This window comes from Parasteatoda tepidariorum, chromosome 7 (genome assembly GCF_043381705.1).
Source record: "Parasteatoda tepidariorum isolate YZ-2023 chromosome 7, CAS_Ptep_4.0, whole genome shotgun sequence".
Classification (NCBI taxonomy): Eukaryota; Metazoa; Arthropoda; class Arachnida; order Araneae; family Theridiidae; genus Parasteatoda; species Parasteatoda tepidariorum.
In genome coordinates, this window is record NC_092210.1 from 70284318 (window position 1) to 70299731 (window position 15414).

Sequence of the window (15414 nt, forward strand, 5' to 3'; positions counted from 1 at the left end):
CGGAAAGTAATGTCGTTTCGGCTCATTAAATATTCATCAGTCTTAAAAACCAATACATTTTTTTCAATCCATTTCGAATCATTTTCGATCCGGCATTGAAAGGTTGTTGATAACGAGGGAGAACACATTATTGATTAAAAATAAAATCTTGATAACAGATATCAAATGCACCGAAACGATTCCAATTCCCTTAATATATCAGCAATTTATATTATTATATGCTAAATAGAGCTTCTTTTGCATAAAATGTTAGTTTTCTAGTTAAAAGGTTGTATATTGTAATCTGAAAACGAACTGAAAGTAAAGTTTCAATTTTTATCTGTAATGAGCTGAATCTGCTGTGTCACGTCGACTCGTCGTGCACAATTCGTCGTAAGACTTTTTCGCTGAACACCATTGGCATCCTTCTAACTAGTGACTGTTTGATCTGCAAAGCAGGTAAAATGAATGCTGAACGCTTACTATCATGCTCAGGACACAATAAAGAATCTCCAAGAAATGGCTATATTCTCAAAATATAGTGGGATGCTAGAAGCTTAATGAAATCTCTGTAAGACATTCGTTCCTCCATTTGTCTCACATTTTTTTTTATTTTCCCAATTATTTTAATATTTATTGCTCTCGTTAGTTTTTCACGTATTTTAATTGTTGTGCTTCCTTATTGTTCAAGTATTCATATTACTCACATTCTCGCTGTCTGTACATGTTGCCTGCATAATATGGATTGATTTCCAATAAAGCCATATGTTTAAAAAAAATCATCGTGCTCAATTAGACGAAGCGACCTCTCGCCGTGGACAGAATTTATATCAGTTACAATTCGTGGTATGAACACAATTAATTACCCGATAATTCTTCGTAGGAGCAATTTGTCGGCAAGACCTTTGATTAGAGGCACAATTACAATGATGATTACTCAGACAGAGCTAAATTCATTTCAGTGAAAATTCATCGTCATCGTGAGCCCTATCTGTGCTATAACAATATTATAAACTAAACTAAACTAAATTCAGTGGCGAGACAGCTCATAGAGGGTCAAGGCCTACTGTGCCCAGCTTAGTTTTCTTGACCTTGGGCTCTGGGGTGCAGGAGCAGATGTTCCGGCCAGGTGGTCCCCCAGTGTTTAGTTCTCAAGCATGCTTGGTACTCATTTATCGACCCACTGAAGAGATGAAAGACTGAATCAGCCTTGCCCGGCCCGAGGATCGAACCAGGGACCTATGGCACGACAGCGCGAAGCGCTACTGCTCAGCCACTGGGAGTCATAACAATATTATAATCTAAGGAAAAAAATTCGCTCTCCATTACCAGATTTTAAAAGGTTTTTAAAAAGCATTAATGCTTATAATTGAAAGAAAAAAGCTTGCAGATCATTTTCTATTAATGTTCATATATATAAATATGTGCATAAAAGTTCGAAGTGTAGAGAAAACAAGCGAAAAATTACAGAAAAATGAAAAGAGAAGAAGAAAATTATTAAAATAAAATAACATAATTTTTAAAAAAAATAATATTAAAAAAATTTTTTATTGAAAATCCGGGGAAGAAAAAGATATAATCTCTTCAGCAGCTCACACGATTATATCCGCAAAAAGGAGTGCTTTCTAATATTGCATTAATGCAGTCAAAGCAAATTATATCAGTACAGTGATGTGAGAAACACTCAAAAAACTTTTTGAAACAAAGAAACAAAATAGAACACGTAAACACATTAAGTAATAAGTACCACGTACGTGCATATATATAATATTTTAGATATTTTATCTTATTGTAGAATTTTTTATATATTTAATCCTATTATATAATATTTTATATATTTTATATATCTAATATTTTATAACTAAAAAGTACCATTTTGTTTTTTATGGGAAAAAAATGGTAAAGCATTCATAACAATAGTTTTACAGAATACTGCTGACGTCAGTGAATCAGGCAAAATCCATTATGTTATTTGTTGTATGCAACTATTCTTAGAAGTTATCAAGTAGAATTTCGGAACTCTATAGTAAAAATTGCTACGTCATATTTAATCTTCCACAGTTAATCGTTCCCTTGACAATCTTAGAAAGAATGTAAGCTGAACGATGTGTGCAGAAGATTAAGCATCAGTGCCTACTTGTAGGAAGTAATTATTATGATAGATATGGAGGTTTTATTATATAATGTATTGATCATACAGCTGAAATTACGCCTTATTGCTTCTAAGCATCGTCTAAATGTGAATAAAATGCTAAGAAATAGAAGAAGATAAAATGAATTTTGATGACGATTAATTTTTTAATATTATTTACGCATTTCATTAAATTAGTTGTGTCTCATTCTTGCATTAACCTAACATGAAAAATGGCTTCTGCAATACTCATACACAAGTATGCAAGACCAAAACGTTAATGAGTGCATGTCTGTTTTTTGTGTTCATTTCAAACATAGATAGCAAACAAGAAGATAATATAGACAGAAAAACTGTAAATGCCTGAAAATGCAAAGCATCAGGATTTATTTTATGTAGCAGAAGTTAAGATTATCATTTTAACTTGTGTTTCATCTTAAAATTTAAGCTAATTAGTTTAACTCCTTATTCAATTGGGTACTTGCACTCCAAGAAGAAGAAGACAACCAATACTCATGCATATGACCTATGACGTCAGCACCAGCTAATCTTTATCAGCAATATGGAGTATTAAAGTTGAGCTGAGTTTCTCTACATAACTTAAAATATTAATTAACTTTGAGTTAATTAAATAGAGAGCCGTATAGCAAATTAAATTTGTTGAAATATAATTCTTTCTAGTCTACTTCTTTTACTTAACTTTAATTTATTATTTGTTCATGTATTTAATTGTAACTGTTATATATTTTTGTTTTATGTACCTGGCAACTTCGATGCATAATAAGTTTGTTTGTGTTCTACATAGCTTTCTGCCTGTCTTTGTGTTATTATATAGTAGTAGAATTGAAATATTTGTGAAAGATTATAGGCTGCGTTACTTAATAGAATTGGTACTTAACAGGCTTGGCTTCCTCGAAGTAGAATGAAAAGAACAGTTGCTAGCGTAAACAAAAGCCACGTTTCAATAACCAATCAGGATCGAGATACCCACACTACGTCACTTGCAGGTATCCCATTAACAGAGGGAACTTATTTTGAATACTACGATTTCAGTTCTTACACTTATTTATTTATTTGAAAGAAATGAGATGCTATTTTAATCTTAAAGGGTTTACTTTGAAATTTAAAAAATTTAAAATGAGGAAGAATGAGAATTTTCTTAAGCTGTTAGCATTATCTTTCATGACGAATTTCAAGATTCCATCAGAATCATTATTTAAAATGAAAATAAATTTTAACTGTAATTGTAATTATAAATTTTAATTTATTTTTCTTTCACAATCTTAGCTTCAAGAACAATGATATATTTCATTGTCACGAGTAACAAATATTAGGGCACAGTTTCATTATTGTATACAGTAGAGTGTCAGGGATTTAAGCTACAACTCATTAAACTTTTTTAACATTTTATTTCTAGATAAAAAATAAAATGTAAGGTTCGTGTGTTTACAAATGGAACTCTGAAATTAAATTAGTTTGGAAAGTTAGTTTTAATTCGTTAAAAACTCTTTGATATATTAATATCTAAAGCACAATTTGTTGCATTTTTAATGCATTAATTGAAACGATTGCAATATTCTTATTAAGCTTTAATTTTGAGAGAGTGGCAACTTTGTCGATGTTCCATGAAAAAATAAATATATCCTTTTTGTTGTGTTTTTTTAATAATTCCCAGATTCTTTTATTTAAGAATATCTACTCTATCAAAATGAATCTGAGATTCAGATAATATGAGTAGCGCTAGCAATATTTTGAATTAGATAGCGTACTTTTATTTTATGTGTCATTAGTTAACAACTGTTTTTGATAGTACGTTAATTGGCAGCCGTGACAGGACATTACAAGATTAGTGTTCCGAATATATTTCATGCCAGTAAAAGTTTTAAGAAAAAAGACTCAAAATTTGATGCAGAAGAGATTGGCATAGATATGCCAACGAATAGTACAACCACAGCAATAAAAGATTTAATTTTAAATAGTGTTGATTATAAAAATGATACTAAGTTAGTCAAAGAAATTTTGGTGACGACTATTGAGGGAAAAAAACAACAAAATCAGTATAAAAAAGAACGACTAGAAAAAGAAAGACTAGAACAAGAAAGACTAGAAAAAGAAAAACAATTTGAACTCGAAAAAGAGGCTAGACAATGAAACAGAGTTGGCGAGAATAAGCAAAAGAAAATTTCGGTCTGAATCAATCGAAGCAGCAATTCAAGAAAATGTACCTTACTGAAGTTACAATTTAGACAATTTGGCTGTGATTTAAGAGAATGGTTACTGTTTTGGAGCCAATTCCAACACATTGATAAAGATGAAGAGATAGCACCAGAGGATAAATTTCAGTACTTAGTGCAAGTGACAATTGTCGATTCAAGAGCTAGAGAAGTATATGAGAGTTTCCCGCCAACCAGAACTAATTATAGTGAAGCAGTAAATAGTTTGATGTCCCGTTTTGGAAAAGATGATCTTCTGGTTGAGGTATATATTAGAGAACTAATTAAATTAATAGTTTCTGTGCAGACAAAGGGCATCAACTTCTCTCTTACATCGCTGGACGACAAACTTGAATCGAACATGCGGGATCTTGACACTTTAGAAGTTACTGCAGATAAATGCGGCTCAATTTTATATCCTATGGATGAATCTTGGTTCCCTGAGGATTTCCTAAAATCCTGGCATAGGAACAATGCTTCTTTTGCACCCACCGAAGCGAAAGAGCATTTAAACAATTTGATGGATTTTCTTAAAATTGAAGTTGCAGGTGAAGAAAGGATATCTTTGGTGATAAAAGGTTTTGGCCTTGGAACAGATGTAGAAAAAAAGACACTTGGGAGAAAAAAACTGGGTTTAGAAGTTCCCAACTACAAATCATCTACTGCCACTGGGCTATTAACTACAGCAGCACAAAAGAAAAATAAATCGTTTGCCTTTTTCGAAGGAAAGCAGCCCTCAAGCCCAGACTGTTTTTCAGCACAAAAGATGAGTTTAAGTAAGAAGCAAAATGTTTTAAAATAGAAATGCTGCTGATTTTTATGTCTTACTTATGGATATCGAGTTCGACTCTGTCGTGCATTCTTGAGGTGTGTGATTTGTGGAAGAAGACACTGCCTTTAATGTGCCATACTTTACACTCCAAAAGCAAAAAATTTATGCAGAAAAAAGAGGAAGTGAATTTGCCAGAGAATGAAGTAAATTTGGCTAACAGTAGAGGAGTAGAGGAGTACTAAAGTATTTCTTCAAACTTTCAGGGTTAAGTTAATTTCTGATAGTAAGATAATGCAATCACGAGCGATTCTGGATTCTAGTTCACTAAGATTTTATGTTTCAAAAGATATCGTTGAGAAAATGGACTATTTCCTCAGTGAGGAGAGACTGTGAATCATTCGTTGTTTGAAGATTTTGTTCCGGAAGGATACAAGATAAGACTGGCGTATCTCAATGAAAGTTTCAGGTGCAACTTTGAAGCCTTTGAAGCAACTTAATATTCTTAATAAGCTTTACTTTCGAGAGAGTGGCAACTTTGTCGATGTTCCATGAAAAAATAAATATATCGTTTTGTAGTTTTTTTTAATAATTGTTTTATTCTAACACGTTTTAAGCAAAGTGTTTTCCAAGATTCAAACAATATTTAGCTATCAAAGAGGCAAGTATTAGATAATAACATGCAACATCATGAGATCATCTCCATCATCATCATTTGAAATACCACAATATATTCAAAAATTATATTTAAGACTCGCAAGATCGATAAACTTATATAGTGATTTAAAGTTAGTTAAAAAGAGAATATTTAAAATAATTTTTGATCTAATGGTCAGATTTTGAGGACCATATTCAGACCATCTATTTTCTCCGTATTTTTCAGATTGCCGCTATTCCCATATTTTGAGGTTTGAGAATCCGAATTCATTAAAAAATTTAGGGAAATTGCGAATTTCTGATTTCGTATCTTAGAATTACACTCAGAGACACATTTTTTTTCTGTTGCATGAGATTTTTCAACAGTTCTTAAAAACTTTCTATCTCTGACTTTAAATTTGCAGTCTGCTTCTCTCTCCATTGCAGTTTTTATTTTAAGAGATGACAATTTTAGTCTATTTTTTGTCGAAATGCACAATTTTAAAAACATTCTATATAATGGGCGGTTGTTTAAATGTTGCGCCAAACTTTTAGAGGATTTAGGGTACATTATCAAGATTAATATTGAATAGGATTCTATGCTCGGAAATATCATTATGAGCCTCTAGGGGTGCTCCCTTATAAAAACTGTTTCTTAGTCTGATTCTAAACAAGTCATAACAACGAAGTACCCCTAGCGGCCTACTGTGACATTTCTGACTTGAGTTTCTATACAGTTTTAATCTTTGTGAACTTTTTTAAACTTGTTCATGTCAACAAAAAATGGACCAAAACTAGCATTTTAAATTTGCAACATTAAAAGCAAAACTAATTTCATATTTTAAATCCCGACACTCTAGTTAGGCAAGATCTAGTATTTGTATAAATGCAGCAAAGAATATGTTCTCCAGTATCATTCATCTTTTTTGATAATTTTCATTTAGGCAGAGAAATTTTGATAAATAAACAATTTTGCTTTTATTTTTTAAAAAAATGAAATATTCTTTTAAGTAGTGTTAATATTATTTTATTGATTGTCCATTCTAAAGCCTGGATAATTCTTTATGTCAAGATGGTATGTTTACATAAATTGAAATTATAGCTTTGACTTAGGCGTAATGAAGCATAAACTATGGCTTTTTTTATTTTTCCTGGTGAAAAAGCCTAATAGATTATTTCTATTCTATACATTTGCTTTCTTAATTAACAGAGCGATTTTTAGAGAGAGTTTTTGACAAAGCTTCTTACGAGCATACTTAGACGAAGTAATTTAGTATGTAATTGTATAATTTACTTACAAGAATATTTAATAAAATCAGCTAGCTTCACTAACACATTTACTTTGTGATATAGCTTTATAATTCTAAGAGGTATATGGTTAATTTAATGTCTAACCTTTTAAGTACTAAAACGAAAAATCCGGGTATAATTTGTACAAAGAAATAATCATTGCAACATTATTTCAAACATATTAGAAAGGAAACTCTTTCGTAAGAAGAACATTTAGTAAAGTGACCTGTGTAGATAAAAATCTCTTTCTTCCAATGCATTTAAATGGTAAGAAAGAAAAACTAGTTTATTTCATGTCTACTAACTTTCTTACAATTTAATCAAATACTTAAGCAGCAGTCTGTTTTATTTCTTAGTACGCTTAATGAAATCTATTTTTAGACTATTTTAGACTTGAGAAATAAATCTGATAAACAACTATTGAATTGTAAATAATTTCAAATGTACTAAAATATACTAAAAAAGATTAAACTTTTTTTGCACACACTAAACGCAAGAAATTTAAGAAATTTAAAATTTAACAATTTTTGACTTATTTTCAATATATTTTCTTATATTCTCTTGAAACAAAATCTAATTTTGTATTGGATTTCCATAATAAAATTTATGAGATTTCTTAATTGTTCTGAACAATTTAACATGTAATATTTATTTTAAAAAAGAACATTGAAAAATGGTAAAATAAAGTCAAAACTTTAAAACTTTATTTTTATATTTTAACAATTTTACACATATTTTTAATAATTTTATTTTTTTTTATACTATATTTCTACAAAATTTAATTTTTTATAAGAAAAGTAATGATATTTCTTAACTGGTCTTAGAAATTTAACATGCAATATTTTTTTAAACATTGAAAAGTGATAAAATAAAATAAAAGTTTTAGAAATATTAATTGCTTATTACAAAAATCATAGTAACTGTTTTTCGTTTAGTGCTTACTGTTTTTCGTTCAAGAATAAAATAATTTTCTTATAAAATTACATTCTTAAAATTTTGCATTATAAGGCAATATCACAGAAAAAAGCCGTTAGAAAGAACGCCTCTTCTAGTTATTAGTTCTTAACCTGGAGTAATAATCAAAAACAAAATAATATCAGAAAATATTTTAAGAAAGGATTCCATGGATACTGCAGGAAATTACTACTATAAAAATATTTCAAAGAGTTTTTTTGTATTACATATTAACAACCAACTTAAAAACTTTCTTGCATTCTTAGATATATAACTCTCAGTTCTAATGATTCAGCAATCTTTCACCTGTTTTCGTTAATTTTTAAAATCATTTCGTCACAAATCACGCGATTTGTGACGAAACGCAAACTCTCAAATGTATGACGAGAATGTTTCCTCAACTCGGAACTTCATTGCTGTGTATTGTGGGAGATTGTTAACTAGAATGACGAAACTTGAATGAAAACTAGATGATCGAAACTATAATGACGAAATATTTCTTTGCTTTTGTCGGAATAAGTTTCTTTAAAGAAGTGACGATAGGCATTTGTCATTTCGTCACTCTGATGAAACTTTCACTTAGAGAAATATCAGAAAACAATTTCATGAAAAACGAAAAAAAGTTTCGTGAAAATTGAGTATCCATTTTTTACAGCTTGTTAATTAAGAATACCATCAGATTTTGCGGCCAATAAGATTGCATCAACGACTTTTTAAAACGGTTAGAGACGGTTTAAAATCGCAATGATTTTTATGGTGTAAATAAAAGCAAACTTGAATAGAAATTTAAATTTATCAATAAAACATAAACAACATTCCAGACAATTTTAACCAAATTTGAAATAAATGTAAATAACAATCAAGTGGTAGAGTTGCGAAATAATTAGTAATGCGTTAACCATGTACTTGTAGAACTGTGAAAAATTACATTTTTTAATAAGGTTTTTCATCATGGTATTATTAAGGTTTTTCATCATGGTAAGGTATCATGGTATTTAGCATAAAATGTCAAATTCCGAGCAAGAAAAATTTTGGTGTTTTCCTCCATAATGTCCATGAGTAAGTAAAGATAAAAGGAGGAAAAATAAAAAGAGGAAAAAAGTGTTTTTCTTAAAAACCACTGTAATCTTTGATTTAAAGATTTTAAATTAATAGAACGCCTATTTGCCTGAAAATTTCGGCATTCGACATTTAATAATTATAAATGCTAAAATTATGAACATGAAAAATTCACCATTTTTATTAAAAAAATATCTCTTTTTATTAAAATCATTTTTATTAAAAAAAATAACAACGAATGCTTACTTCTCTCTCCATTTAAATCAATTATGTTAAAAGCTTTTCATAATGAGGTAAAATTTTTGCTATCATTCTTTTTGGTAGGAAAAAAATGTAGTTTCATATTTTTTAAGTACGCAGGTACTGATTGCTGATTCAGGAATTGATTCAGTCACAGTCATAAAAAAAAAAAACTTTCTTCTTCCTGTTTAACAGGCAAGAACTCCTAGAACAGTATTCAATACATCAATCCTTGACACAATACTAAACATCTAACAAATAATCGATACGTTTAATAATCACATTTAACAAATAATCGATTTTTTTTTCTTTTTTGCTTTTACAAGATGATTGTTTTTATATGGGAAACGAAGTAATGAGAAAATGAGATACATTGATTTTACTGCCTATTTAGTATACTAATAGTAGAAAACCTTTTTATGCAATTCGTAAGCATCATAACGTTATATTCAGATTATAAATCAATCCAATGTTTTCATTTAAAGCCAAATTGCGTACTACTATGACAAAGAAAACGTTAAAAACAGAAAGTTTTGAAAGTCATTTAAAAAAAATTGAAAGTCATTTCAAAGCATTAACATTTCATATCATTTTATCAATCATATCATTATGACATTCATTTATTCAAAGTTTACCATTTAATATCATTTTATCATCCAATTGTACAAAACATGACATAATCCCAAAAAGTAAAATCGTGCAAGATTTTTCTGTGATGCTTTAATAGTCTTCGTGCAGGTAGTTTTCAAGAACTCATTAAATACACTTCCATTTTTATCCGGAATGGATTTTCTTTTCAAGTTAGATTTTCTTAGGGTCTTCTTATATGAAAGCGAAGGAAATTTTACCTTGAAAACAAAGATATATGTATGAGCAAAATATGTAACACGCAACCTCGCATAACAATGTTTTTCAAGTAACAGGAATAACGAAAAGTTAGGTCTTTAATGGACCAGACATGTTTTTAGTTAAATATTACTGATATTTTTATTTTATACGATGGTGAAAATTTTGTAATTAATCAATTTTCCATCCAAAATCATAAAATTGTGACATAAAAAAATATCAACTTTTTAAGCTGTAGTTCTTGTGAACAAATTATCAAACAATTCTTCATAATTGATTATTAACTACATGGCCTTATAATGAATAAAAAACCTTAATGAAATGTATTTTTAGACTATTTTAGACTTGAGAAATAAATCTGATAACCAACTATTGAATTGGAAATAATTTCAAATGTGTTAAAACATACTGAAAAAGACTAAATTTTTTTTACACACACCAAATGTAAGAAATTTAAGAAATTAAATTTAACAATTATTGACATATGTTTAATAATTTTATTATTCTTTTTTATATTATTATGAAGCAAAATCTTATTTTTTATTTGATTTTCATAATAAAACTAGCTGTACCCGTTCACACGTTGATCAAATGTATACAATACATCAAAATGGAAATTAATAATAAAATTATCCCTACATATATGTCAGTTGAATATAATGAAACATAGATATACATAGTTGATGGTAGAATAAACATGTTTCTTTACTTGTGATATTAAACAATATTGCAAACGATATCATCATGAAATTAATGATATTTGATGATTGGTGGTGAACTTTATCTTAGTAGTTCTTGTAAATATACAACATTTTTTGTTTTCCTATCTGGTGCAGGAACAAATAAATTGGATGGTTTTCCAACTCGTGAACACGCAACGTACAGCTGTCCATGTGAGAAGCATGGATATATCAAATTTAATCCACATACTTGCAATGATTGTCCCTGTGCATTGTTAATGGTCATTGCAAAGGCTAGTCTTACTGGAAACTGTAGATGTTTGAATTCAAATATACACTATCTGGCCATTAATGACCGGACACCTCTCATTTCGGATACATGAGGTGCTAGTATCAAGTCAGTAGGGCGTAGGGCCGCTACGCGCCCGAATCACAGCTTTAACCCTTCTAGGAAGGCTATCCACTAGGTGTTGGTACACGGCGGCAGGTATTGCCCGCCATTCCTCCTGTAACATGGCGAAGAGTTGAGTGGTGGTTTTGGGGCGTTGTGGTCTGGCCCTCAACCGGCGCTCCAACTCATCCCAGAGATGCTCAATTGGATTGATGTCGGGACTTTGGGATGGCCAGTCAAGCTCTTGCACCCCCATTTCATCAAACCAGTCCGTGATGGCATGTGCTTTATGAATGGCAGCGTTATCGTGTTGAAACACAAACGGGCCATTACCGAACTGTTGCCACAGGGTGGGAAGCGCCGAATTGTCCAGGATGTCTCTATACCCTTCTGCGTTCAGGGTTCCACGCACTAACACCAAGGGTCCAAGGCCAAACCATGAGAAACAGGACCACACCATAATTCCTCCACCGCCGAACTTCACAGTGGGGACAATGCACTCCGGTAGGTACCGTTCTCCGGGCATTCGCCAGGTCCACACCCGTCCATCAGAGTGCCACAACATGTAGCGTGACTCATCACTCCACATAACGCTTTTCCATTGCTCTACTGTCCACTGGCGACGTGCTCTGCACCACTGAAATCGGTGGCGGGCGTTTGATGGAGAGATGTTTGGCTTATGTGCTGCTGCTCGTCCATGGAATCCTTGTGCAATCAGCTCCCGACGAATGGTACGTGCACTGGCAACACTGCCAGATGCAGCCCGGAAGTTGGTAGCGACAGTGTCCAACGACATTTGTCGGTTTGCCTTCACTACACGTCGAAGAGATCGTCGATCCCTGTCGGACATTATTTTGGGCTTGCCGGGTCGGGACTGCGGTTTTATCACTCCCTCTCGTTCCCATTTCAACACGACGTCACCAACTGTTGACCGATGTATCTGAAACTTGTCGGAGATGGCACGTATGGAATGACCAAATCGGTGGGAGCCTATGATCATGTCCTTTTCCGCCTCATTCAGCTCTCGCCGTCCACTCATTTTCACTGTTAACACTCGTATGGCCGTCGCCTGCTTGCGAATGGTCTTTCCCCCACCACAGGTTGCGTATTTATTCCGCCAGGACGAGTCCACCTGCCTTTCAAGGGGTGTCCGGTCATTAATGGCTAGATAGTGTAGTATCCGTTGGTATCATGGGAATGCGTGGTAGTACTTCATGTTCTCCTTGGTGTTTTCCATTTAAAATGGTTGCCTCAATTATGTTATTCATTATTTTTTTTTTACTGATAGCCTAGTCCCATTGCATAGTCGCGGTGGATTTATATTTCGTAGAAGGATGATTGGGGAACCAATTTTCAAAGATAAAATATGCGGTGGTATTCCTGGTAGATCCAATGAATTTAAAAATTCTATTGGATAATTAACTGATTCATCTTGATTGACAACAGTATCTATGGATTTATATGTTGTTTCTTCATCAGGTATTTCATTTTGAATTTTGCAGTTTATTAAATTCACATCAATGTTTTTGGCTGCCAATATAGCACGCTCTCTAACCCATTGATTATTTTTATAATTCTGCAATAAATTTGGAAAAATTTTTGCAATCAATTCATCAGTGGATTTTACAATGTGACAAAAATTTTCTGGTAATGTAATACAGTGTGTGGATTGGTCCATTTCTATTTTACCATTCCCAATATCTAACAATTGTTTTGTAAATCGTTCAGAAGATTGATCTTATTGTAATTGAATACGCATATTGGTCTTTAAAGATATTTTCTCCACATACCGCCATAACACTGATGATTTGAGACATGCATTCAATTCATCTGTTGGTTTTGAACGGGGTATGACTGGTAGAGTTTGTATAAAATCACCAGCTAGCAAATTGAGTGCACCACCAAAGAGCTGCTCATATCCTCTCAAATCTTTTAATGTGCGATTGAGTGCTTCGAATGATTTCTTGTGTGCCATGGTGCATTCATCCCATATTATAAGCTGACATGATCTTAGTACTTTTCCCCTCCCAGAATCTTTGCTAATATTACATGTTGGAATTTCAATTACCTGCACATTTAATGGCAATTTCAATGCTGAATGTGCTGTTTGACTACCGTCCAAAAGAGTTGCTGCAATACCAGATGATGCAATAGCAAGTGCAATATTATTTTGCGGTCTTATAGTTGCCAGAATAATTGAAATAAGAAAAGTTTTGCCAGTACCTGCAGGTGCATCTAAGAAATATAAGCCGCAACTCTTGTTAGATATTGCATTTATAATTGTGCCATATGCTGTTCGTTGTTCTAATATCAATTTCAGAAGATTAATTTGAACAAATGTTTGTAATTCATTAACATCGAAGTGCGTTTCTCGTTGTATATCACGATCGAAAATGTCATTACCAGATCCATTTGGGGCAATCATTCCAAATTCTGTCAGTGATTCGTTGGCTATTGTCAAACACACATTCTCAATTAAAATCAATGCTTCATTGTATATATTTGATGTAAACTGAATGTTGGGATCAGCATTTATTCTACGCATGCAATGTAAAATGTCATATAGTCTTTATATTTTTCCCAAAGATCCTCTGAATTAGCCGGAAAACATGTAGTTAGTATGATGGAAAATAGTGTACGTATCTGTGGTGGTTGAGCTGTATTAGAAGCATCAGCGAGTGAAATATTCCAATGAGCATCGTTCTCTAAGAGACTTAATTTCTGGCAAGCCTCGCGAAATGTAGCACACACATGGCCATTGACTGTTTTTAATTCTTGGAAAGATGTTGGTCCCCGAACATTGATTAATAATAATCTCAGGTAAAAGCATTCTGCATTATTTGGATGTACAGTGTACAGACGACCCAATGCATCTGTGGAATATAAATTTAGATGACCTTGTACTGCTCTACCTTGTTTACGACGCTGAAATTTTCTTGATGATGTATTCCAAGTAAAATAAGTTGGTACTTCAGAGTACAGTAGCGTCCTTGCAAAGGTATCATTTCTACATAATGCGAAAAATTCAGTTAATGTTGTTGGCGGTGGTGACATTGCTCTTGCATTTCACGTACATTTTCTGATGTAAAATACACTCGCTGTCCATTTTCAAGATGTACTGCCAAAGGAACATCGGTTGGATATCGCTCATGAATGGAAAATCATAAAATACGCCATACAGACTCATTGCTACTTATGTAGCGTCCCAGTTGATATTGGGTGACTTCATCGTTAGAAGCAGTTGTATTTTCCACTGCATACACTGCCATATCGCTTCCTTTGTTCACTTATTTGCAAATATATTTTATAGCTTTCACTGAATTGCAGTACTCAACATTTATGTGCGCGTTATACGTTTTTAGTAGTAATGGAGAATATGGTACTACCCAACGATTATCGACATCAATAGTATTGTTGAGTAGTTTTAGTTTAATGGATTTTCCACCATCTTCGGTAGATCGTCGTAGATAGAGTGGATATCCATCATTGCCTGAAATAGTTTCAGCAAGTAAGTCTCTAGGATACCGCTTTGTGCACTTTCCATCTGACATGCAAGGTGAATTATTATTTTGGGAGCCACATGGACCGTGAATCATATTTTTCGAGACAATATCGTGCAAGTCTTTATCAATTTCAATGTCTGGTATTTCTGCAGAGATGATTTCATCAATTCTGTTAGGTGTTATCTTTTCCATCATCCATATTAAAATATGCGCATGTGGTAAACCTCTTTTTTGCCATTCAATGGAATACATCCAACAGCGCGTCTCTCCAAATACATGGTGTTTGACAATAAAATCCATTAAGGATTTTAACTTTTGTTTAAATACACGTGCAGAAATATCATGACGATCTGATGGCGATTGTCCAGTTAATAAAAGCTCCTTTATTTCATCCCATGCTGGGTTGCATGTAAATGTGATGAAAAAATCTGGACGACCATATGCACGAACATACGTCATTGCATCTTGTGCATATTCATGCATGTGTCTTGGGCTGCCTGTATATGTGGATGGTAAAATGACTATTTTTCCAATTTCACTGAGATTGCCATCATTTACAACTGCATCACGTAAATGGATGTACTCTTCAGAACGCAATTTAACTTGATTTAGTCGTATGTAGAGGAGTCTTTCACTTTCTATTTTTGCATACATGTCAACAATGTATTGATGAAATAATTGTCTGCATTTCAATACATGATTATCAGCATTCTCACGAATCAT

At 32.4% G+C, this 15414-nt stretch overlaps 2 protein-coding genes across 2 annotated transcripts in view; both read right to left on the reverse strand.

Annotated features, from left to right (window-relative positions):
- LOC122274121 (uncharacterized) overlaps positions 1-15414 on the reverse strand; it is a 30285-nt gene that overhangs the window by 11193 nt on the left and 3678 nt on the right. The window lies entirely within an intron of this gene.
- Positions 13721-14242, reverse strand: LOC107450799 (uncharacterized). The gene has a single exon (XM_016066701.1). It carries the CDS (start codon positions 14240-14242, stop codon positions 13721-13723), a length of 522 nt encoding a protein of 173 aa, XP_015922187.1.